At 42.5% G+C, this 22,720-nt stretch overlaps 3 protein-coding genes across 4 annotated transcripts in view; all 3 read right to left on the reverse strand.

Annotated features, from left to right (window-relative positions):
- Nucleotides 1-1,628: 1,628 nt before the first annotated feature.
- Nucleotides 1,629-4,396, reverse strand: glod5 (glyoxalase domain containing 5). Of its 2 annotated transcripts, XM_030397389.1 has the most exons (5): nucleotides 4,178-4,396; nucleotides 3,949-4,062; nucleotides 3,427-3,582; nucleotides 2,308-2,463; nucleotides 1,629-2,135 (listed from the first exon to the last, which is right to left on the reverse strand). In XM_030397389.1, exons 2-5 carry the CDS (start codon nucleotides 4,003-4,005, stop codon nucleotides 1,995-1,997), a joined length of 510 nt encoding a protein of 169 aa, XP_030253249.1. In that variant the 5' UTR covers nucleotides 4,006-4,062; nucleotides 4,178-4,396; the 3' UTR covers nucleotides 1,629-1,994. The 2 variants fall into 2 exon arrangements, with proteins under 2 accessions (XP_030253249.1, XP_030253247.1); XM_030397387.1 differs by having other exon boundaries at nucleotides 3,949-4,179.
- Nucleotides 4,397-4,736: 340 nt separating this feature from the next.
- rlim (ring finger protein, LIM domain interacting) lies at nucleotides 4,737-11,758 on the reverse strand. Its single transcript, XM_030397386.1, has 4 exons — nucleotides 11,548-11,758; nucleotides 10,177-10,404; nucleotides 8,914-9,018; nucleotides 4,737-8,830 (listed from the first exon to the last, which is right to left on the reverse strand). Exons 2-4 carry the CDS (start codon nucleotides 10,343-10,345, stop codon nucleotides 6,654-6,656), a joined length of 2,451 nt encoding a protein of 816 aa, XP_030253246.1. The 5' UTR covers nucleotides 10,346-10,404; nucleotides 11,548-11,758; the 3' UTR covers nucleotides 4,737-6,653.
- A 2,473-nt stretch (nucleotides 11,759-14,231) lies between these two features.
- nexmifb (neurite extension and migration factor b) overlaps nucleotides 14,232-22,720 on the reverse strand; it is a 58,529-nt gene continuing 50,040 nt past the window's right edge. The window contains exon 3 of the mRNA XM_030397385.1: nucleotides 14,232-21,731. Coding sequence (XP_030253245.1) covers nucleotides 17,509-21,731 — 4,223 coding nt within the window. The 3' untranslated portion in view covers nucleotides 14,232-17,508. The remainder of the gene's footprint in view (nucleotides 21,732-22,720) is intronic.

Below are 22,720 nucleotides of genomic sequence, written 5' to 3' on the forward strand. Positions count from 1 at the left end.
TATTATTATTATAAATAGTAGTAGTAGTAGTATTTTGGCCTTTGTATGGCTTTATTGATAGGATGGCTTCAGATATTAAGACTCTATTTTAGAAAATCTTTACTGCCTAATAACGATAAATGGTTGTTTATTTATAATGGAAATATTAGAGTGAATGAATGTAAGTGATCACCTATGGAGAAAATGAGATGAAAAATGTGTGTTGTCACATATTTTATCGTATACAAAGATCATCGTAACACACTTTAGGTTGTGTTTTACATGCACTGCAATTTAAGCTATTACTGTGGGTAGGTATTAAATTTCCCCATGTGGTCAATAAAACAACAAAGTCTTTCAGAATGACTGATGATATATTGACTAATAAGGAAATAAAGTCATAGATGATCTCAACGCATTTGTAATTTAGGAGAAGGAAGGTTTGTCACTGTGCATGGACATTAAAACATTCCTCAAGAATGCAGCAATAAGGAAAGACTGGAACTATGTCACGATACAATGACATGCAGAGAAGCAATAAAGAGGGCAATAAATGCAGGGACTCAAATTTCTCAGTAGCCAGGGAACAGAGAAGTCGCTCTTTATCCTATAAATCTTTATAAGCCTATGGGTGTGGTGCACTAATTTTGAAGAATGTTGGTATCATACACATCGATGGTATTTTACAAAACCGGGAAAGTTATGGTGGAAACTTCTTGTATATCTGTGTTTTATCAGAAGAAAAGACTTAAGACAAAAGACCCTGGGCAGCCAAAAATATCCCCTCAGATTTGTACCATTTCCAGTAAACTTTTGCACTGGGACACACCCGACAACAAAGGAGGGGCTACCACCACAATAAGAATGTACATTTTTCCGAGAGGACACAATAGCCGTGCAACCCCATCTGAAGGATCGGGCCTCTCTACAGCTCTATAGCTGTGACATAAATGGAGTTTCCATACAACAATGGTTGAACAAGTTGCTTTGGCCAGGTGCCAGAAAGGCTGTATTGTTGTTTAAAGTCAGAAAAAGGAGGAACGATGGTCCCTTTCATCTCATGATAACCCACCTTACATTTACAGGTCTCTCAAAGGCAAGTTTCAGAGAGTGTCATCAGTGGTGTGATTCTGTCGCTGACGAAACAGATCACAAAGATGAGAATCTTAGAAAAACGAATGTGGGAAATTGTGAACTGAAGATGTGATATTTAGTACATGGTTAGGGAAAACAAGTACCTACTGACCCCATATTTAGGCTACATTTATTGGAAATGATTAGTACTGTCACTATGTGGAGTGTTTTTTATGTTTTTGCACTGGGCATTATGTGTCTAAGCAGCAGAAACTTTTGAGGAACATTAAATATTCTCAAAATTTGGACGTAAAAATTTGCTATTTTACTGGAGGAGAAGCTGAATCATCCTGTTCAACTCATACAATGATTTATAAATAATGTGCAAAAGCTCTTTTCGGGGGAAACTTACTTACTTACTGTGTGTGTGTGTGTGTGTGTGTGTAAATATATCATAAATTATTTGAAAAGTAAACTGAAATACTGCAACAACAAATGGCTGAAGCAACCACATTATGAAGACAGGCTATAGGTCTGATTCTTGGGTTAAAGAGCAGAAATAAGAGAGCCTTTAGTACACGCAGGAACCTTTTATTTTCCGCTGAAGCCGCAGTTATTCTCACAAGTGTTTCATTTCTCTACACAAACTTAAAAAAAAAAAAAAAATCATGAGTACCCATTCGGTCAGAAAGCTCTACAGCGTTTTCTCGTATCATTAAAATAGCAACCACTGGTCAGCAGAACTTCACAGAAACACTCTCTGCACAGCCAACTGATGTTATCCACCCTGGTTGGAAAACAGTGCACATGTTGTTTGAATTACAGTAATTTTGGCCATAAAACTTCTTAGGTAAAACTCTAATTGTGCAAAGTGGGTGCAACGGGAAGGGCTGATGCAGTGACTAGATGCATTTAAGTACTCAAACAAGGCGAAAGAAGTCTCAAGAAGATCCCTCTGGTGACTGGTTATAGTTTGACACTTCTATGAGGTTGTGGTCTGGATCTCTGAAGTATAGAGAGGTGATGGCCCCCACAGCTCCACTCCGCTCCACTGGACCCTCCTCTATCTCAACCCCACAGACCTGCAGAGGATAAAAGACAACAGAAACAGACACTGAGCATTACAGCTGCACCTTAATCACCAAATGTGATAAAGTCGACCAGAGGTCAAGTGGTTTTAAAAGAGCAGCCATCTTACTGGATGAACACTGACATTAGTAATTCAAGACAATCTGGAGGAAATGGGTGAAAGACCTTGAGATGTGCAGCTACTGTAGCCAGAGGGGTTTTGGTGATGAGGCACAGGTCCACAGAGCCTGAGGTCGGATGCTTGGCTTTGGGCTCAAACTCCTGACCCAGCTGGTGAAGGTTAAACTTCTGCTGTCCGAATCCAAGAGCCTTACGATTTCCCTTGAAAATGCAGAGATGATAGGTGTGAGTGTCGCATGGAGAGCGGTGCTCTCAGCTGACACATAATCAAAGCCTGCCATCTAGTGGATGGTCTCCCAAACCAAAAGCACAAGAGCATTTCAAATTTCATTGTCTCTGTGTAAATAATGCACATATGAGGATAATATTACCATTATTAAATAATTCATATGCAATACTTAAAGACCCCCATCAGTTAAAGCATTTTCAGAGTCTCTGATGTTGAATCTTTGAGATTGACTCTGCAGAGTAATGTTTGTGCAAGTTTGGCTGTTTCCACATTCATTGTGTAGAATTAAGAATTTTCATTGTGCATATTGAACATCTGATTTCAAGACGTGGGCCTACAAGCATGACTTGTGACATAACAAATACTTTGGAAGCCAATGCTGGTACAATATTCAGCAATCACAGGTGTGATGTGGAAACTTGTAGCCTCCAGTGCACACAAAGTACTCAAAATCAGTAAGAGATACTTGGATATGTTAGTGTTACATTTGATTGTCTATTCTGTGACATAACCAAGTTTTTAAATGGTTGTGCTTTGTGATCATTTTTGGTAACCAAAGATAATGCAACTCATTCATTTGACATTTATTGCAAATCCATGCACACGCATGTATGCACCTATATCCCAATAATCCCTAATATTGAGGAGAGTGCGCTGAGAATTGAGTTTAATATGAAGTAAGACACATCCTGTGTTCAGCTGTTAAACTTGTGGAATGAAAAATATTTGCATATGAATATATTCCTGACTGTTAATGAGAGAAGGAGTAGGAGCCATTTCAAGGATTTTATTCCGGTGACCATACGTTTTTCTGTTAAAATCCATGTCATACAAATTCTATGTTGAATTTTACTGACCTATGTGTGGAGAGGAATATTGACTCTTACTATGCTCCTGATAATTAGAACACACTTTGTGTAAAGCACCTCTCATACCTTGAAAGTGATGACCTCCATGCCGAGGATTGAGGTGTAAAAGCTGACGGTGTCCGGCACGCTTTTCACTGTAAGGACCAAATGATCCAAATGGCTGACCTCAACTGGACAGGTTCTTTTGAATCTGACAACACCAAGTCTTTGGACGGAGAAGGTCTACAAGAGACAGGACAATTCAATTCAGCGTGTTTGGCGTCAACAGCGCCGCTGCGTGGACAAAGTGTACCGGCATCCTGTAAAGGTGGAATTCTCGTCTAGTTTGTTGTTATGACGTTAAGCGAAGACGTTGTTAGCCTAGCAACGACAGACAGTTCTAGAAATGTAAACAGAGCGGTGTCCTGTCGGATGTGCACATGTTTAAAGGCCGGTAGGTAGTTTAGCTGTCGTGGTTGCGATTTCTCTAATAACAGAAAGTCTAAACTGACGTTACATTGTACAGTTTCAGTCTTAAAGTATGACACGAGTGTTACCGACAATACAACGTTAGCTTTACCTAAATTAGCATTGAGATAGCTAGTTTACCTTCAAACAGTCCCTCTGAAAGCGCCACAGTCGATTCCCAGATGTCCGGAGCGCCATTCTCTTCGTCGTCTGACTCCGGCACTTCCTTGTTTTTCCGGCTCTGTGGACTGTGAACTACATGCAGCACAAGCCAGGTCGCAACACAAATTACGTTTAATGAGGCTAAATGGAATACATCTTTCAAAACATGCCAAAACGTGCGTCTACTAAATGTCACTAATGTTTGTACCTGACAACATTAACCAAAGTGAACGTCGCTTGTAGTATTCCAATCAAAACTACACTCCTTCACAGTTCATCAACTGTCCAATTAGTTCATGGCTATTCTTCTTCAATACCATGTCAATGCCTGCTGTTCAAGCAAAGATAATATCCATGAAGATAATTGTTTTTTTTATCTGACAGCTGTAAATGAAAGGGAAATTTAGAAAAATCCTACCAGTAGGGGTGCTACTAATGACACATGACTTCCCCAACTGCAGGTGTCAGTTGCCACATACAACATTAATGATCATCTCTTTGTATAGTCTCATATAGAGCACAATGTACTGATCTTTAAAGCAGTAACACTGATGGGAAGGGAAACACAGATTCCCTCTACTTGCACTTGCAGTTTAGAGGATCATGTAATGCAAAAGTCAGATCAACGCAAACATAGAAATAAAAGTATATTTGTATGGTTTAATATATAAAGGTATAAGTAATAATTACTAATAAAGTGTGCACCTAGATGCAGAATAAATGCATCCAAGAGCATAGTACTGTACAGACTGCATACCTGCAATACATTTTGAAGCATAACTTGTTTAATTCAGCGGTTAGTTTCATCTAACACCCAGTTAACATACTCCACTGGGTGGTCACAGAACGAGGCCAAAACTAAAGCATGGCCTAAGAGGGAACATACATTTAATTTACATGTTTCATGGTATTTAACAATGACAAGGTCTTGCATTCAAAAGTTCATGTCCCGCAAAGGGAAGTAATAATTGTGACAAAGTAATCAAACAGTGAAACAAGAAACATGACAGGGTGGCATTGATAGTGATGCCCTTCTCATCCTTTAGCCAGTGTTCCTGTTCATCAACAGTGCTATAAAAACCTACAGAACTTCTAAATAAAATAAAATGAACTTCAACACATTTTAATAGGTAATAAGTCTTCATTTAAGATTTTAGCCATTAACAACATATTCAATAACAACAGCATATATTTATATCATTGTTTGTGTTTCCCTACTTTCACTTTCGCATGTATTGCACTCTGATATGGAGCATCTGCTCATGAGGCAGGAGGGTACAGTGGGCAAGCATGTTGAATTTCTACTGGAGCCTTTCTAAGACAGAAGGTACAATGATGATTTTATTTTCAGCCTTTGTTAAAGTCTGACAGCCAAACCTTTGGATTAATAACTTAAGTTGTCACTTGTACAATGAGGTGCATGTACAGGTATAGTGATCTTGAGAAGGCAAGTCTACATTTAATTTAAGATCAATTTCCAGTCCTTTCATTATATGCAATACTTGCTTAGAGAGAGTAATACATCAGTCAATAATAAAAGACAATCCAAGATGTTCATTGCAAAATAAAGAATCAGGCCAGTATCTAATGGATGACAGGACAAAGTAATTATGAAATCATTGTTGTACATTAAAAAGTAAATGACACATTACATGTGGGGAAAAAGCAACAGCAATCATTCAAATTTTGACATGTCATGCCTGTTAGTATAGTATTTTTGAGGTGGGAAAATTAACATGCCAAGTACTTTGTATCAGCCCAATCTCTTCTACCAATATTGAGACATCCCTAATTTCTGGCATTAACACTAAGCAATACATTTTAATGATCATCACAATAAAGATGCCATATGACTCCAAAATAACTTGCACTTGAAAATGTAGCATGGTTGGATTAATCTTTCTCTTGTACCTGAACATTTTATTTTTAAGACAATTAAGCACACAGAATATTCAGGGTACAATGCCACTCCAAAAGTTTGTTTCTTTCAGGTGAAGAAAAAGAGTGAGTACAAGTCACACTGTAAATGGCAAACCCATTAATGTCCGATATTCTTAGACATCTCAAACTTTAAATAATTCCATTGTGTACACCCATAAAACCTATTGAGGGATGCTCTGATAGAGAGTGATTGCGGCCAACACCACCCTGATCTTCATATGAGATAATATACAATCCAAAACCAATTCACTGATACAAAGTATGATTCAAAATTATTTTTACAAGCTTATTTACAGCTAATACTTTGAACTGGTGTAACTAAGAACTGTCTTGTGTGTCCAATTCCCAACTTCTGGTACATAAAGGGCCATTCAGAGGCCAATACAAAGAGCACATGTGCCTGAACTACCTGCAGGTGTGCAGCATTTATAACCAGGGGATTCTTTAATGGACACTGGTCTGCCAGGGAGCTTGGCACAATGCAAAGAACTGCTTGGTCACCACAGGTTGATTCAAACAGCATGCATTGCTTGTGCCCAACTTTGGACTGCAAAAATAAATGTCTTATTAGAAATTGAATGTCCTGATGTCACTGTATGGAGCACCCCAAATCAAACCTGTGACTGCATTATGATCAAACTCACAAATGGTATGAAGAATGAACACATTTCCTCAAAGCCTTTTATGGGCTTGGGATATTGGATTACTTAGGTTGAGACAAAAGGCCTGTAGTCTTTCATGAGCTACACCACACTCTCTCGGTTGGCCGATACCAAGACAGCCCGGCGGCAGATGGGGCATGTCGAGTTTTCAGACAGCCAGCGATCAATGCAGTGCACATGGTACTCATGAGAACAGGGCAGCTTACGTAGCTTGTTACCTTCTGCATACTCTGTTATGCAGACACTGCAAGTCTTCAAGGCATCACTCTCACCAAAGTTACGCATGGAGAGGTTGTCAATCTGCTCTTTGGTCAGTCCTTGGGGCTGGTCCTCGTCATCATCATTTAGGAGGAAGAAGTGGGCGAGCCTCAGGAAGGGCAGCGAACTGGGCTCCTCTAGGCTTATAGGTGGTCTAGGTCGGGCCCTGCCACCAGAGGCAGGCTGACCAGTGGCAAGGCTCTCATCCACATCAGTCTCAGCTGTCCTTGCTCTGACTCCAGCAGCTACAGGTGGTTCATCAACATCAGCAGTAGGAGCAGCAGCAGGAGTAGTATCTGCATTGTTGAGAGCTTCAGCCAAATCTGCAGGTGTGTTGGCTCCACGGTTTGAATCTGAAGAATCGGAGTCTGAATCCATGAGGTAGCCAAGTTCACCAAAACCAGTCATTATCTGCCGAATCATAGATTGGAGAGCCATTGAGGTAGCCTCTCCAAGACCTGCATCAGAGATTCTACGGATAGGGATGCGAATTGTGCTGACGTAGGTCCTCACACCAGCACGCTCAGAGCGTGAGAAAGTCCTACGAAATCCACCACGTTCACTTTCATAAAGAAATGTGTTATTTGAGTTCTGAGAGCGTGAGCGGGTACGACTAGCAATGCTGTCTCTTTGGCGATATTCACCTGGGCGCACACGACGCACCTGGAGATCAAGCATAATAGTAGGGGGGCGCCGCCCCGCTGCACCCCCTTCACCCCCAGCAGCTTCTCCTTCCTGAGATCCAACGTTTGGGACCTCTGGGACCGATTCTACACCAGCCTGCAATGGCTGAACATCACTGTCAACAGTGCTTTGCCTGGAAAGAATGTGTTGTCGAGTCCGTGAACTGCCCTCCACTTGAGGCACAGGGAGGGCATTGGGGCCAGAGTTGGACCCTGGAAGGCTCTGAACATATCGTGGATTAGGGAGACCATCCAGTTGATCCAAGCTGAGAGGGGAGCGGCTCCTGGCTGTACGGGCCCTTGTCCTGCGTGGTTCTGGACTGCGGCTGCGGGGTCTCCGTTGACCTCTGCGTGGAGACGGAGAAGGTGGGGGTTGTACTGGCAGGACAGCAGGTGAGCTGGGAGGTTCCCCTAAAATCTCTTGTGACACAACCTCTTCTAGTTCAGGTTCTGGTTCAACTATGACTGCCAACTCATCTACAACTGGTTCTTCCACCACTTCTGTCTCCATGGGGACCTGTGGTTCAGCGTCTAGCGCCAAATCTTGACCCTCTGAGGATACCTCTGAGGACATCTCTGGAGCCATCTGTGAAGTCATCTCTGGAGCCACCTCCGAGGACACCGCTGCAGCCACCTCCGAGGACGCAGCTGCAGCCACCTCCGAGGACGCAGCGGCAGCCACCTCCGAGGACGCAGCGGCAGCCACCTCCGAGGACCCCGCGGCAGCCACCTCCGAGGACCCCGCGGCAGCCACCTCCGAGGACCCCGCGGCAGCCACCTCCGAGGACCCCGCGGCAGCCACCTCCGAGGACGCCGCCGCTGCCACCTCCGAGGACGCCGCCGCTGCCACCTCCGAGAATGCCGCTGCAGCCACATCCGAGGACACCGCTGCAACTACCTCTGAGGACACCACTGCAGCCACCTCTGAGGACACCATTGCAGCTACTTCTGAGGACACCATTGCAGCCACCTCTGAGGACACCACCTCTATAGCTTCATCTGGAGCTTCACCCGGAGTTTCCCCCGGTGCTTCACCTGGAGCTTCTCCTGGAGCTTGCCCTGGAGCTTCACCTGGAGCTTGCCCTGGAGTCTCCTGCTCTCCTTCAGCAGCAGCTTGCTGTTCAGCCAGGTTGCGGTTCACACTGATTTCCAGGCTGAAGCGAAAATCGCCACTGTTTGGGTTGGTCTGGCTCACTGCCCGCCATGACTGGTTTCCACGATGACCAGTTCTGGTTGTATTGCCAGTGCGCCTCACTGTGTTCAGCCAGTCCAATAGACTGTCACCACTGGCAGGATCTTCAGAGCTTTCTGGTGGCTCTGAAACACACATTACACATTATATTGGAATCTGATGGTAAATCACAATCCAAGAAAAAAAGAAGAAGAAATGACAAACTTACCAACTGGATCTTCTCCACTTTCAGTGCTGGGGGTGTTGTTCTGCGTTTCTGGACCATCTTTGATTTGCTGAAGTCTACTAAACAGCTCATCCTCTGTTACCTCGCCTGAAAGACACATTACAAAACAATAAAAATGGTCGATTATTAAAAACAAAGATACATTTTTGGTAAACCATGTATTCCTTTCTTGTAGTTTATTAAAGGTTTAGTTAACTTCCTCTTCTGTACCCTGACCACTAATGTAGGATTGGAGGACAACATTGCAGGTGCTGTATCTGTGAGGAGTTGAACCGATTTTCTGATGTATTGCATAGAAAGAGGAGAGGCTGCAGTATGGACAAACGTTAACAGCTACATATCTGGCAGGTAGAGAACGAATGTGAAAAAGTGAAAAAAAAAAAAAAACTTATTGTATATTGCAGAAATGATATACACGTGTCAGAAAAGAAAAGCGCTTGTGTTAATTTTTGTTCTGAATTAGCCCATAGAGCTGTTTGGTTGTCTTTGAACACAGCAATAGGACAATACTGAAAACCTCCAGACTTACCAGGGCATGCCATTGTCCATTCAATGCCCTCTCCTTGCAGGGTGCTCCGCTAAAGGGTGCTCCAAACTTACATTCCCCCTCCCACTGTCCTGGGACAGAAACGGATTGGGCGTCTTCAGTAGTCCATAGGATGTTGCATTTTGAGCATAGTGACATAGTTTTATTATAACCTTTAATTCTATTGGACAAGTACATGATGTGCAAAGATGGAGGCGGGCAAAGAATTTACCAATACATTTTTAAAAATGAGACGTTGATATTTTCAACTAAATTATGATTGAAAGTTTTGCCATTTTGCGTCTTGACATATTTCTTACAGGACTGGGTACAGGTAAATAATTATATCTGAAAGCTCTCCACATCAACAATATTTTAAAATCGAACAACTAAAGTAAAAAACATGTATCAGCTAATAGCTGATAATGTTATTGTGTGTCGCCTAAAAGTCTATTAGCACTTTTTGTACGTTCATGTCAGCAAGACAGTTTGAAACTTTGAAAGCGAGGAATAGAATTCAATAAAGCTCAGATCCTATAACACACACACACACCAAGTGCAATTAGTTGCTTGAACTTTTTAGCAGGCATCTGTGTGATGTAACTACCTTTTTTTAATATTAAAACCACCTTTTTAGTTGCTGGAGATGATAGAAATAGTGTTTCCACAGTCAAAGATTTCTGTTACAATCTAATGTAATTAGATTATTGGATTATTACCTGGGGTGCCCAAAAGATTGTTATCTCTCATCAGACGATAGTCCTCATCACTGAGATTGTTGACAAACTGATAGAAGGCCTCCTCCCTGCCCAGACGATCTTGCTGCCTTCTGCGCTGTGACTCCGGCTGCTCACCTCCACCTTGCTCTAAACTGTCAGACCCTTCCATTGATTCAGAAAGGAAGGGACGTCAAGGGATGTTCTCCAATCTTCAACAAGATCCAGCCACTGCAGAAAATAAAAACACAACATGTAAATCACACACACACAGATAGACATGCTTGACATGTTCACTCTTCATCTAATAAACAGGATTTAAGATAGTAATACTCAGATGTAGAATATTATAATACAACCTGGGCTGGCAAATTTAAATGTCTTATTTGTTACCTTTTAAGTATTTCCACTGTTTTAACTTAGTGTAATGGTCGAATCGGTATACTATCAACCGGGGGAAATGTCATCATGGGAAAACATGGGTCAAAATACAGCATCACAATGCGACACAGTCAATATTTACGAACATCGATCCAGTAACTACTGCTAGCATCGTCTACGACCACGTATTAGTTAGGTACACGTGCCCTTCCTGAACACATTGTAAAAAGTGAGCAGTTAATAGTTTTAGCTGATGTGGATAATTTGATGGTTTGAGCGTTTCAGGTCCTATGGGCTAGCAGTCTGTTGGTCAAAGTCGAGATACAAACAAAATGGCATCATCGGGCTAAGCTTACGTTAGCAAACTAGCTATTAGCATCATATGTTGTTGCTAACACCGACAACTTCAACCACTACTAACATGGATGTAAAGTACGACCCCGTGTGTATGTACAAATATGCAGGGTAAATGATTCACTGGTGATATGGTGAGTGGGATAGCATTTGTGTCGTCGGCTCAAAACAAATCGTTTTAAATGACCATACAACCCCGGTGATGTTGAGCTTCCACTACGCTAGTGCTACTTAGCTTCCATGTTAACTAGCCGAGTGGCTAACTAAATCATACGCTACCAACGGGACTTCTAACATTAGCTAACGCTAACTAAGCTAGTAACTTCATGCTCGATGCCTTCGATTACATTAACTTATATTCTTAACCATGTAGCAAAATGTCGGTTGTGTTAGGGAGCATGGCGTGATCTGGATATATGTGTGGTTTATTGTTGCTGAAAATTCATGTCAAAACTCGTGAGTTTCAGTAGAAATACATGGACGATACTGTTAGCCTTACCGCAAGCTAACACAGCGAACGACGTCAACCAGTGACGTTCACAACCTAACCAGAGCAAACAAGCTAAAATTAGCTAGCTCACGAAATCAAAGGCAATCAGGAGGAATATAAAGCCTGTCGCCAAATGTATGCGACATTACCTGCTCACTGATGTTAGTAGCAATGTAATCGTACAGCCCAGTTGTTCTTCTTATTCTCTACAAAACGCCTGACTGTTTAGCTAAGTACGATTTCAGGATTCCATTTTCTTTCTTTTAGGATAGCTACAATGATCTTCCGGAAACTGAGAAAATTGACGGCGTTTTTCCCTCAGTGGAGCCTCCCAGGCGCACACAGGCACTGCAATAACAACAGTCCAAATGGTTTGAGTTTGTGTCCGCCAATCACAGTGAGCGAGGCGGGGAGAGCTGTATGCAACCGCTCCACTGTGGCCTCCTGACAGGCCTCGCTCAGGGAAACAAACCCCCGCGCTTGCCTGGGAAAAGCCATATAAAAGGTGTTTGTTTGGACAGTGTGGCACTGTTCAGCTGTAGCGTCACGATGCGGTTGTAAATGCAAATACTCCTACCTTCTGCAGATTTCAGCTTGTAGGACAAAGATCTGCAGCCCAAAATGTAAATAAACATATATATACACACACATATTTTGGTCTGCAGATCTTTGTCCTACAACCTGAATACTGTACCTGTTTCACCTCAACAAAAGCATTTGAATTAAACACTGTTAGAGACACAATGCCTGATAGTATTATTCAAATGGCAATGTAAAAGTACGATCCTTTTTTACCATTATATGTTATCATATAGGCTCCAGTGTTTTGTGTATAGTATACAGTATAGTATACAAATGCACACAGCAGATAGTATATTGTACAGGCTGTTCAATACAGTATATACAGTACAGTATGTATTGCTCAAGGTAATGCTGTATGAAGCCCACATGTTTTAGTGTCCTATAAACTCACTCACTCATACCTTGGCTGAATTCCTTTTCAGCCAGCAGTGATGACTGACAATGACATTGTGGAGTTCCACTGATGAATATGATATTCAGCTATGTCTTTGTGATCATGTACACATCTGCAGATAACACTGTTCATGACACATTATCTGAGAATGTGCAATCAAAAAGGAAAAAGAAAGATAGAAAAAACACACAGTCTGTGTAAGGTAGGCTACAATTACCATAACCCACATTTTTCTAGGGGAAAGTCTGGGATTATTTTTAAGATTTTATACCAGAAATTACAGATGTTACACATTCAATATCATAATTTGAATTCCCTTTGAATAACAATTTAGTGCATAATACAGTTTCTTTCTAAAATATTATGAGATGAAGGTGTACTTTTCTTTTCCAGTTCCAATAATAATAATATTGCCATAAAATGATATTTTTGCCAAGTGAGTTGGGTACTATGTTACTCGCTTGATGTCAAACCTTCTTTCTGTTGTTGCTTTGTGTGTCAGCAAACTATATCAATTCTAATTAAATCTATCATAATGATAAATTCTTATTGACCACGGGCTTATATCTGGCCAGTACAATTTTGTGTGGGTGGAGGTGAGACAGTGTACTGCAGCATGCCTGAAGTGACCCGGTGGTGACCCTTTGATAGTAGGTGGCATCTACTTACAGGCCATTTGTTGCAGGGCAGCTGTTGAAACGGCTAAACGCTATTTTTCTAACAAAAAAGGGTGGTATTTACCTAACTGTTACATTATGGCATCCTACTGAATTTAACACATCAGATCTGTCTATAAAGGGTTGTATTTAAAGAGGTTTCTTCTTTTCAGAACAAATCCTCCGGCCAAACAAATCAAAACATTTTTTTTTTTTTTAAATGTGTCGATGTGCTGTTGAGTAATTGTGTTGGTGGGTTCCTGTGACTCAATAACTACACGCCTGCATTTAGAAAAAATACAGAAATAGACATGCTGGTTATTTAAAAAAATATTACTCTATAGTCTTCTCAGTAAAAACAAACACAAACATTTGCCCTAATGACAAACCATTGTTCTAATGAGAGAGTCTCTGACTGTCCATGCTGTGTGAGCACGCACTGACAAAACAGCTAGGATCTGATTTAATAACCACAGGTGTACCTGATCCGTTGCATTAGACATTCCATCGTATAATTTGCTCGCTCCCTTATCTGCTATGGGTGACTAAAGAACAAAAACAATGCTAATACCACCTGACAATTTTGGAGGCATACATCACAGGATCTGTTTATGGTCTGAGACAGTATCTCCAGCTCCAATTAAGCATGCCAGAATTAGTTGCAGTGTGGCCCACAGCAGCCCAGCTCAGAGTTATGGATGAGCAGTCACTCTAGCAATGCCTGACCCTGTGTGCTAATTAGATATGACATTAAAATAACATGAGCCAGAGCCAGACTTGTGCAGAAATTAAAATGCCTTTCGTCCAAGAACCTTCCAATATAACAAATAAGGACGGGCTAATTGGAAATATTAAGGTAGTACTTACACACGCACATTTTGTGGCGAGAACAAACATTAAATATAACAGGCTATATTCTTCACTGTTTCTGTTTTTGTAGTAGTACAACAAAGATAGGTGTAGGGATTTGTTTAACAGATACATTACTTCCTCACTTCTGACATCTCGCATCATGACTTGCTGTAAAATTAAGTGGTTTTTGCTTAACTGCACGCCATAACCTTTTGTAATTATTCTTCTTTGAATGGATTGGATCTGTTTACAGAGAAGTTAATAGAGTGGCGATTTTATGTCTCCTGTTTATAGTGTGGTTAACTGGCTACAGCAACGGGTGGGCGGTAAAAAACACAACCCAACGCTCTTCAGAAAGCAGCATTCAAAATCTTATTTTAATTTGTATATTTACTCCATAAACATTATTACAAAACTCAGCAAGTTACCAATATTACATTATCACCATACAGGCTTGATCACAAATATTTAAAACCTTTGCAACAGTTACAACAAAACAAAAAAACAAAATAATACTCAAATAATTTACATGAAAATCTATAAAACAGCAAATTGTTCACAAATTATATTTTTTTTCCAGGTTTTCATATTTTTTCTTTGCTTATTTGTGTTTTGCACAATAACACAACACTCTCACAACAAGATCATGGTCTTATTACAAAACTCCCAACAAAATGTAAATATTTCTAGTTTTTCTGTTGATACTTTCATATTTTGGTTTTTAAAACCAGAAACTTGTCATTGTATATCCTTTCCACTGCCCATAGAGGCGCATAAAAGGTTACTCACACACACAAATACTTCACAGCACTTTCTAAGAAAAATATACACTTACAAAATATGTTACAAATTGGCACACAAAAAATATACAAGATTTTGTAGTGTCAAGAGTTCATTAAGATTCCTTCTGGTAACAACTCTAGACAGTTTATATAAAGCTCGGTAATCTTTTAATGAAAAGAGCAAAAGTAATCCCAATCAATGTCAAAGAATCATGAAGTGAATACATCAAACATAACATTTTAATATACATTCATAAAGAGGGTTAGGTACCTAATCTATTTTGCATTTCTTTTTTTGTTAACTCTGGGAAAACAAAAAGAAAGAAAAGAAAAGAAAGAAAAGAAAAACAATTGTCAGCTTTCTTAGCACCATTAACATGAGGCAGCTCAACAGTGGCACATTTTTAAACAAAAAGAAGAAAAAAGAAATCTATGAACTCAGAGAAGTACATTCAATTTGACAATAGGCAGAAATGAGAGAAGGCAGACTAAATGGGCCTGCAGCCCATGTGGAGCTTCCCATCAGCAGCTTGTCTTGGTCCTAACCCTGATACACTGGAGAAAAGAAACAAAGGATCATGGCAGAGAGGAGAGAAAAAAAGAAGACAGAAAGATTGATTATGATTCTTGCCATATGCAAGCAATCAATTACTATCACCTGTGCGTCAGAATTACCATATCCAGTGTGACAAGGCCTGTTTTTACATCAAGCTTCAATTTACCCGCACATCTCCACGCAGTCTCGTGTAATTACTGCGATGCTTAAAACCTAACATTCAAAAGAGAGAGATGTTTGAGTATATACTTGTAAAAAGACACTCTTGTAAGCAATTGAAGGGGCTCCGCTTTTCTCCTGAAATTCATTTAGAACATAAACTCTTGTATCTGATTGTATAACCCATTAAAGATGAATGTATGGTTTGTTTTAAGGTGGATTTATTTCAGGGTAGCGAGGCAGTGAATGAGCCCAAAGTAATCAATACAAATAGATGGGGGGATACACTGGATCAGATAGCACCAATACTTTTTTGTTTTCAATTTGTGCCTTTATTTGGCCTTTACTTTATGGCGGTGATATTTTCTGTCAATACATTGACCTATTTAAACTAAGATGACAACATTTGAAAGAAAGTGACTTCAAAATAAAGAAGTTACATTAAGACATTATGTGAAAAAGGAAACCCAAAAATAATCAGAGACTGAAAACACCCGTGGTGCAACCTAAGATATGGCAGTGTTATGAAAGAAATTACATGATGTCAAGAGAATTACTGTTTCCGTTACCATTTCAGGTAAGATAGAAGTAAGATTCCCACGTGGAGCTAATGCAAAGACATGCTTTCCTTCATTTACAAGATTACAGATGTCATTTGTACTGAAAACTGTTTTCACATTCACATTAAAATCTAACTGCAAAAATGTCATGTCCATTCACGACTGATGCGTTGATCAGAATCTCTGTGAGTAACAAACTGCCATGAATTTCCAGTACAAAAACAGCTATTCAGCGAGGCACAGCCCCAACTGACAGATTATTTCCTTGCTTACCCTCAAACATCAGCACCAAACTCTCCTTGGTCCAGAAAAAGCTCATTTGAACATCTCTTTTTTCATCTCCTTCCTCTACAGTAGCCTTCAGAGCAGATCTCCCCTTTGCCTCTCTTTTGTTGCTTCTCAGTGCCAGGCGATGTTGAGGTAAATTGAATTTGGCAAACAAAGTGGGGGAAACGAGGAGAATTCAGAGTCTTTCTGATTTGGTTTAGTGAGTGGCGGTGTACCACTGCCAGCTGTTGGTGCCTTTCATCAGAGAAGAGAGAAAAGTCCCAAATAAAGAATTCCTGTAGTGGCAAGTGTCTGTAAGGAGTCTCCAACCCGAGCAGCCAATACTCCAATGAATAGAAAAGAGGAACAGCCAATATTCACACATATATAAGAGGTCATTTACACAGCATTGTTACTTTTGGCACATTGATTTTAAGATTATAATCATCTTTTTTTGCAAATATTGCATGTCCCTGTACAACAACATTGACAAAAATACTCTGAGGGTGGAGCTTTTATGAATTTGCAAGGTGTAAAAATGTAAATTTAGATAACCAGTTCCTCTAAACTCCAGAAGAAAAAAGAAATGCTTGATAAAAGGAAATGGGGAGTCATTCCAACCTTGAGGGAGAAAAAAAAGACAACGTCTGATATGTCATCAATACAAAATGGTCCCATCTTGTCTTTTCAAGATGTCTTGGGCTTAAATACGGCTCATTTATCGTAGGTTTCCCTCTTGAAATGAGCCAGGCAGTGTATGAAGGACAGCAACAACAGGACATCCATATTCTGCATACAAAAACAGATGAGGAGGAGAGGTGCGTAGATGTCACTCAATGCATTTGTGTATATAGCTACATCTTTAGGGAAAAAGGGGAATAAATACATAATTCAGGGGAGCTAGTTCTGCTGAGAAAATACGAAAACAAAGTTCCTCGTAAAGGCGACAGAATTGTTTTCAAGGCTTATTCTTTTTTTCAGACAAAAGTGAAAACAAAAACGACTATAAGAAGAACAAACAAAGCAGAAACAACAAAAGCAAGAAAAAAATGCAGCCATGGTCGTTTCAAATCTCAATCAAGCTTGACACAATCACTCAATAGGTAGTTTGCAAAGTACAAGAAGTTTTTCATGCAGATATTAATTTCCTCTTCGGGGGGGTTAAAAGGAAGTGGGAGTAGTCAGGGGGAACGTAGTAGTCATGCAGCTCTGGCATAGCGTCAGTGTAGGTATGCTTGGGAGGGAGGGCTGAGCAGGTAGTGGGGGAAAGTGAGAGGGGGTGCAACAGCAGCTGACAAAATATTACCTCAGTTTCTCAAAAGAGGTCATCAGTGCTATGTCCTTATTTGGGTCTCTCTCAGCTCGCTTCCCCTTCAGTGTCTCAATCCGAGGAAACTTTGCACTGGTCTTGTGACGGTACAGCTTTTTGTGCGCAGGCCCGGGGTTAATAAAGTTGGGTTTATCAAACACGTTACAGCCCAATGCTAGTTGAGGGAATAAGGGATGAGAAGGGTTGAATTTGGCCTGGTTTTTTCCTCCCTTGCCCCCTGCCTTTCTGCCTCTCCCAGCCCCCGTTAGCACGGCTCCTTTTTTCTTCAGGTCTGCCTCTGTGCCTGCCAAGATTTTGAGGGTCTTTAGGTTGAGGCTGTTGGCCTCAGAGGGCATGCAGGCCTCAGACATGGGATTCCACAGTGGCTCAATGGAGGCCATCATGAACCTTTGGACCTCAGCCATGCCAGATACAATGTTGGACAGAATATTGGAGGGCTCTTCGAATTCTCTCTGGTCATCTCCAACCAGGCTGTTGCTCTCTGACCAGCCAGTGCCAGACCAGTCCCCAGTGCTACTACTGTCAGTCAGGCCTGTGCCACAACCACCTGCCTGGTTCTTTGCTGCCTTACCCTCCAGCATGGCCTTGATCTTTTTAGTGGAGCGTGAGTTCTGTTTGGGCGTCTTGGCCTTTTCTGACTTGGGAGCTCTGGGAGCCCTGACTTTCTTTGGGCTCTGTCCTGCAGCTGTCTGTTTGCAATTGCCTTTCCTCTTTGACTTAATGCTTTTCGAACCAGCCATCATCTCATCAGTCTGTTCATCAAATTCTGTACCTCCCAGCTCCTTTTTATCTAAACACAACACATCCTGATTGTTGAAGTTGTGTAGCGGAAATTGGCCTTCTTCCACCGGATATGAATTTGCTGTGTGCTCTTGTTGCTGCATGACATCACAGTTCCACTTCACCTCCCTATTGCAGTCCATACTCATGTCATTCACATCCTGGTATTCTCCAACATTCCCCGCCATCTTCATCTCACGCCCCACCACTTGGGGGGACAGGTTGGGGGTCTCAGGAGGGGAAAGCTCTGACAGTGATGAGTGTCTAAACTTGTCAGGGGTGAAGTTGGAGATGTCCAGCAGGTCTGAGGACTCCCTGAGTGGGGTAAGGGAGTCCACACTCTGCTGAATCACCACTTTAGGACTGCAATGAGCTAAGAAGCTGTCTCGGCCCTCCTCCTCACCCTCTCGCTCACAAGACTTGAGGCTGAGGGAGCTGTAATTGCTGGAGGAGGCTGACAGAGAGCCCACTGAGTCATAGCTGATGAGCCTGCCATTGTCTGTGCATAGGGACCCTCTCTGGTATTGCACCTGGCCCTCCACACAAGCAGACTGACACACTTGCAGATCTGCCCCAGGCTGCAGCCCAGTCTCAGTCAGGTAGCTCTTCTCATAAAGTAGCCTGTCAGCCTCAGGGCTCAGCTGGCTGTAGTTAGACACTGGCAGGCTGTCATTCAGGGGCACAGCAGCTGGGAAGTTGTTGGGCAAGATGGGAGTTTCAGGGGTCTCAGGTCCAAAGCTCTGGCTGTGACTTGCACAGAGCTGTGGGTGCCACATCTGGGGGAAGCTGGGGCAGTTCTGGGGAGACTGCTGGAGCTCTGACTCCGAGGGAGGAGAGAGGACGCAGCTCTGAGCGAGCTGCAGAGAAGAAAACTGTTTCTCCTCTAGGGATAGCCCCAGAGGATACTGCTGCCTAGAGGGCTGCTGGGGGAAATAAGAGATAGCTGCCCCACCAGAGGAGTCTGTAGCATCTAACAGGGTCTGCAGGTAGCCCCCCGGGATGACAGGGACACCCGCCTCCACCTCCTCTGAGGAGGGAGCTTTGTCAGGAGAGCAGGTGGACGAAACAAAGGGGAATTTCTCCTCAGATGTGTGAGCGGTGGTGGCATTGTCAGAAAAATGGGATTTGACTGTAGTCGAGCTAATGCCTGCCTCTTCTAACCCAGCAGTAGGGTCCTCAATCTGTGCCGCAGCGACACAGGCATCCGTTTCATTTGTCACGCTCCTCCCCTCCTCTCCTTCTGCCTCTTTCATTTTCTTGCTCCTCAGCCTGGCTTCGCTTTTGAATTTCCTTATCCTGACTGTTTTATTTCCTCCCAATCTCCTCCCCTCCCTCTCCTCCCTCTCCTGGGAGCGGCTCTTGGCTGTAACTGTGTGCGTGATGGAGTTTGTGTCTAATGTCACTGGGAGGCCGGGGGCTGCTATTATTCCCCCAACCGTGGGGGTGGCCTCTTCTTTAGTGACACCTCCCTGGCCCCGATCAGAGAGAGGGGAGGCTTGTGCTGTTGCTGATTGCTCCACAGTGTGAATCCTCTGAACCTTAAGCCTGTTTGCAATCTTGTATTTCCTTTTGGGATGACTAGAATTAAAAGGGCGATGATGGCGTCCGTTTAGATGAAAACCGCGTTGTTGTTTATCTCTGGCAGCCAGCTTAAGCTGTTCCTGTCTCTCTCTTTGCCTCTCCTGCCAGAAATCCTTCAGAGGAGCCAGTGTCTCATATTTGCTTACTGTGTCTGTGTTTAAGCTCACAGTAGCATCCACAGGGTCCAACTTGCCCAATTTCACTGACATGAGCCTCTCTCCTTTAAACCTGTTGATGATGATGTACTTGATGACCACTGGCGGCTCTTTGCGACAGGATTTCCGACGTTTTTTCGGGCACCAGTCAACATCTTCCTCTTCTTTTTGACCAGCGGGAGCTTTCTCTTTTTTCTCTGCATTCTTCTCACTCTCAAGCGAATCAACATCATATAAGTAATCATCACTGTATCGAACCTTTCTCTTGGAGCGCAAACCATAGTTGAGAGGGTTAGAGGGGCTGAGCAATCTCTTTGAGTGGCCCTTATTAAACTTGCCCTCCTGCAGGGTGTCTGAGGAGGAGCCAGTGCAGGAGCTGTCATCACTGAATTCGCCTGACTCCTCTGTGGAATTGAAGTCCATCAGGTAGTTGACTTTGGGAGTTGACATGGGCGAGCCTTGTGACCCATCAAGGGGGCTCCTACTACTGCAGTCCCCAGCCTTTCCTTCCTGCCCTGTTTCAAGGATGAGCTCATCAGTTTTGGGCGGAATCTCCTCAGTGCTCCTCCTCAAGACTCCTGCTCCTTCCTCTTTCTTGGCACAGTTGGCCAGAACACTAGGGAAGAAGTTGAACTGTGTCTCCTCCTGGAGCACATTTGTTTTTTCCCTCATGTTGTCCTGGAAAGATTCATAACGAATCTTAAGCGAACAGACATCACTGCTTAAAGTCGAGTCATCGTCCTCATCATCAAATAGATTGTCAACGTCTTCCTCAGAAAAGAGGTTGACAGACAGTTCATTCTTTGAACAAAGGTCCAGCAGTTCCATCTTACTCTCACTGATGAAGGATTCAAAGTAACCCCAGTCCTGGCTGGCATTAGCAAGCAGAACCTCCTCTCCGCTCACTTTGTCCAGTAACAGTCCATCATACAGGTTCTTAGCAGTTGCATCATCCTCTGGGTCTTCACAGTCCTCTGTTGTTTTGTTTTCATCCACTCTCTTGCCCTCACCTGAGGCTTTCGGCAGAGGAAAGCTAAGTAGCTGGTCAGAGAGGAGTTGTTCTCCATAGTGACTCACTGCCTCCCCCGCATGGCTCAGGCACTGGATGCTGATGTTGTTGATGTCAGAGAAGTCCTCTCGGCTCACATCCCCTATCCTCACACTTAGCCCAGTCTCTGTGTCAGGGTTAGTGTTAGGGTCATGGGGTGTGCTGGGGATGGAATTAGGATCAGTAGCATCACGGGTCTCAATGAAGCAGCCGAGGCAGGTGCGGGTAGGCTGAAGAAGACACTCCTCTGTCAAGGCAGACACTGTGCTTGGCTCCATCATTGAAGCCGACAGAGGGAGGGCAACGGGCAGCAGGAGGGTACTCTTCTGGGTGTCTCCCGTTGGGCCCCAGGAGCTTACAGGTGGGGTGGGAAGTGATGTCGGAGTGGGAGTGTGGTGAAGGTGGGGGACTACTGTTGGAGTGTCATCGGAGGGAGTACAGGGCGCCGCTGTCAGGCTCAGAGTGGAGTCAGTGCCAAGGGGCAAAGGGAGGGTTGGTGATGTATGCGTGGTCCTCGGGTGTGTCGGGCAGGCTTGTTGCGAAGTCTCTGCGGCAGGAGGAGGTGAGGATGGAGGGAGAGCAGCATCAACGAGCCCACACAGACTCAGATCGCCACTCTGCTTACATACCCCTGCAGAGGGAAAAAAAAGGAAAAGATTTCAGCTCTCTCAGCTCTGTAAGTCTGAAGTTAAATTACATTGTTTTTGCTCTGTAGTTACACTGACATTTCTTCTGGGCTGCTGAAATGCAATTAGTGTCAATTAACCCCCTAGAGCTCAAAATGTCATTTTGTGATGCCAGCTTTAAACATTAATGATTCAGTTTTGGTACTAGCTTGAATAAGAGGTATTAGCGTTGTCAAGTTAGGCAAGGACAACTTCTTACCCATTACTGCTTGATGTTCAAATGTAAAAGAGGAGGGAGTAACACAGCCATAAAAAAAAATCCTGCCAATTTCTCAGAAAGCATTAAACACAAGGAAGGTGACTCACAAACTGAGTCCCCTGCTTCCTGTTATGTTAACAGGGTGGCATAAGTGAAACTGATAAAGAGCAAGAAAAAATGCTGTTGTATTAAGTACAACTAAATGAGCAATTGTATCAAATGCTTACAGAAACAGTGACTCCTGGATTGTCCTGAAAGTGGGTGTTTGTGATTAATGGAATGACTTCTGCTACTAAGAAATCCTTTATTTCATTGTTACTAAATGCTTTGAATTTTATGCTAAACAAAGCTTTTACCCATAGACAGAGAGTAGGAAAATTCAATCCAAAATGTTTCTAATTGTGTAACTGAAAACAACGTCCTCTCTAATATATAACAATGATACTATGGTATTATATGTTTTCCTTTACCAGTCCAAGAACAATATATGAGACCAATTTAATGCAGCTGTCTTGCATTCCATCCCCCTCTCTTTAGCATTTCATTTGTTTAGATCCAACTTAGCACTCAGGTAACAAGATACCACAAAATTACACAGATTTGCAGCAACAATAGCGGTAATGACTAAATTGAAAGTAGGTTTCAGTGATTTTCTTCAGGTCGATTGTGACAATGTCTTAATCAGTTGAAGACATCCATCTGATGAGTAACAATCAAAACCCACAGAAGCGGGCT

The sequence above is a fragment of the Sparus aurata genome, chromosome 18, assembly GCF_900880675.1.
Source record: "Sparus aurata chromosome 18, fSpaAur1.1, whole genome shotgun sequence".
Classification (NCBI taxonomy): Eukaryota; Metazoa; Chordata; class Actinopteri; order Spariformes; family Sparidae; genus Sparus; species Sparus aurata.

Bases quoted from the DNA above. Each gene is read 5' to 3' on its own strand.
- glod5 (XM_030397389.1), bottom strand. From the start codon at position 4,005: ATGGCGCTCCGGACATCTGGGAATCGACTGTGGCGCTTTCAGAGGGAC. The intron at 3,583-3,948 runs GTAAACTAGCTA...TGTCTCTTGTAG, and splicing joins TTCAGAGGGACTGTTTGAAG to ACCTTCTCCGTCCAAAGACT. The intron at 2,136-2,307 runs GTCTTTCACCCA...TATCCTCTGCAG, and splicing joins CAGTAGCTGCACATCTCAAG to GTCTGTGGGGTTGAGATAGA.
- rlim (XM_030397386.1), bottom strand. From the start codon at position 10,345: ATGGAAGGGTCTGACAGTTTAGAGCAAGGTGGAGGTGAGCAGCCGGAG. The intron at 9,019-10,176 runs GTAATAATCCAA...TGTGTCTTTCAG, and splicing joins CAATCTTTTGGGCACCCCAG to GCGAGGTAACAGAGGATGAG. The intron at 8,831-8,913 runs GTAAGTTTGTCA...TGTGTGTTTCAG, and splicing joins AAGTGGAGAAGATCCAGTTG to AGCCACCAGAAAGCTCTGAA.